This window comes from Anneissia japonica, unplaced genomic scaffold (assembly GCF_011630105.1).
Source record: "Anneissia japonica isolate Jap-2015-1 unplaced genomic scaffold, ASM1163010v1 scaffold288058_len748972_cov163, whole genome shotgun sequence".
In the NCBI taxonomy this organism is placed as follows: domain Eukaryota; kingdom Metazoa; phylum Echinodermata; class Crinoidea; order Comatulida; family Comatulidae; genus Anneissia; species Anneissia japonica.
The window spans coordinates 722581-724448 of NW_022701645.1; the positions used below are offsets into that span (position 1 = coordinate 722581).

At 34.5% G+C, this 1868-nt stretch overlaps 1 protein-coding gene across 1 annotated transcript in view; it reads left to right on the forward strand.

Annotated features, from left to right (window-relative positions):
* Positions 1-1394: 1394 nt before the first annotated feature.
* LOC117103703 overlaps positions 1395-1868 on the forward strand; it is a 14940-nt gene continuing 14466 nt past the window's right edge. The window contains exon 1 of the mRNA XM_033244309.1: positions 1395-1659. Coding sequence (XP_033100200.1) covers positions 1395-1659 — 265 coding nt within the window. The remainder of the gene's footprint in view (positions 1660-1868) is intronic.

The following is a 1868-nucleotide window of genomic DNA, read 5'->3' on the forward strand; positions in this document are numbered from 1 at the left end:
TAGATAGATAGATAGATAGATAGATAGACAGAACGACGGACAGACAGACCCACACACCGACGGACAAACGGACAGACAGACAGACACACCGACACACCGACGGACGGACGGACGGACAGACACACCGACAGACAGACAGACAGATAGATAGATAGATAGATAGATAGACAGACAGACAGACAGACAAACAGACAGACAGATAGATAGATAGATAGATAGATAGATAGATAGATAGATAGATAGATAGATAGATAGATAGATAGATAGATAGATAGATAGATAGATAGATAGATAGATAGATAGATAGATAGATAGATAAATAGATAGATTTCTAGACCTCTTTTCAGACTTTTTCCTGGACTATACTAGATTAAAACTACCCCACAAAGAACGGTTCTTTTACGAAGATCTGTTTCTTTGACGTACTCGCCACGGTACGGTAGGCCCCTATTGATTCCGTGCTAAAGAACCGTTGGGACTGCAAAAAGAACGGTGCTTTTACGGCCCTGTTTTTAATACCACAAAGAATGGTTCTTTCTCGTCAGTAGATAGAGGCCCACTGAGAACCATAGATATTTTTTGCAGAAAACTGAAAAATTTCCCCTTTAAATAAGGATTACTTAAAAAAAAATAATGATTTTAGTGAAAATGTGTATAGGCCTACATGCTCCATATTGTATACCCGGCCGATTGTGTTAGTAGAACATTCAAACTTGAATGCCTCATATGGTTTTGGCAGACCCAACTAAACTAAAAATTGTCCCTTTAAAGAAAAGAATACATTACAATATTGTAATGCATATATTATATAATTACTTTGATAATAATGATGATGATATGAATATACACATAAAAATAATACACAACATCGTGTTACTTTGTGTATACAGTGCTCTATTGAATAGGCCTATACTGATAGTTTTAGTAGATTGTTAGTAAAACTGTTATGGTAATTTAGGTATCAGAACGAGCGCAGGACTTGATGTGTGAATACCAGGAAATGATTTAAGAATCAATAACAGCATGGTAACTGTAAATCCATTCTAAATCACGTGGAATTAAAGATTTTACATTTACTATATTATTTCTTAATTTCCCTCTAAATAGTGATATTTAAGACCACTTTTAGTGCCGGTCTTCAATTAGACGAATCTAATTAGAGACCAAAGCTGCTAAAGACCACCAAAGCCCCGGTCACAAAAGTGGTCTTTTATTGGAGGAAGACCTGTATTATATTATTATGATTTATATATGTTGTATGTTTGGAAAGTCAGTGATTATAACGTTAACAGTTCATCCAGTCGTGATGCTGCCAACATGACACCGTTATAGACAGCTCTATTAATGTTTATTCTTCTTGGAAATCCCGTCTAGAACGCCCTGTTTTCGTTAACATGCTTCAAAATCTAACTCTCACCTTCGGAAAAACTGGAAAAATTTTTTGCAAAGTGGAATCTGAGAATAAGACAATTTATGAATGGAAGTTGGATGGCCGTAGCCTACAGAGAAGTGACAGAATCAACATCATGAAAGATGAATATTTGGAGATTCACAAAGTGAATGAAAATGACGCAGGCGTGTACAAATGCATTGCCACAATAATAAGTAATTACGTAGCTGAGCCCTACAGTGTAGACATCAAAGTTTCTGTGACGGGTGGTGATGATGGTGAGTATGTCCTTTATTCTAACACTGTAATTACCTTTCTTTGATGATTTATAGGCCTATATATAGGTTTATATATATGTATTATATATATATATATATATATATATATATATGTACATATATATATATATATACGTCCTTTATTCTAACACTGTAATTAACTTTCTTTGATTATTTATAGGCCTAAATAGGTCTATATA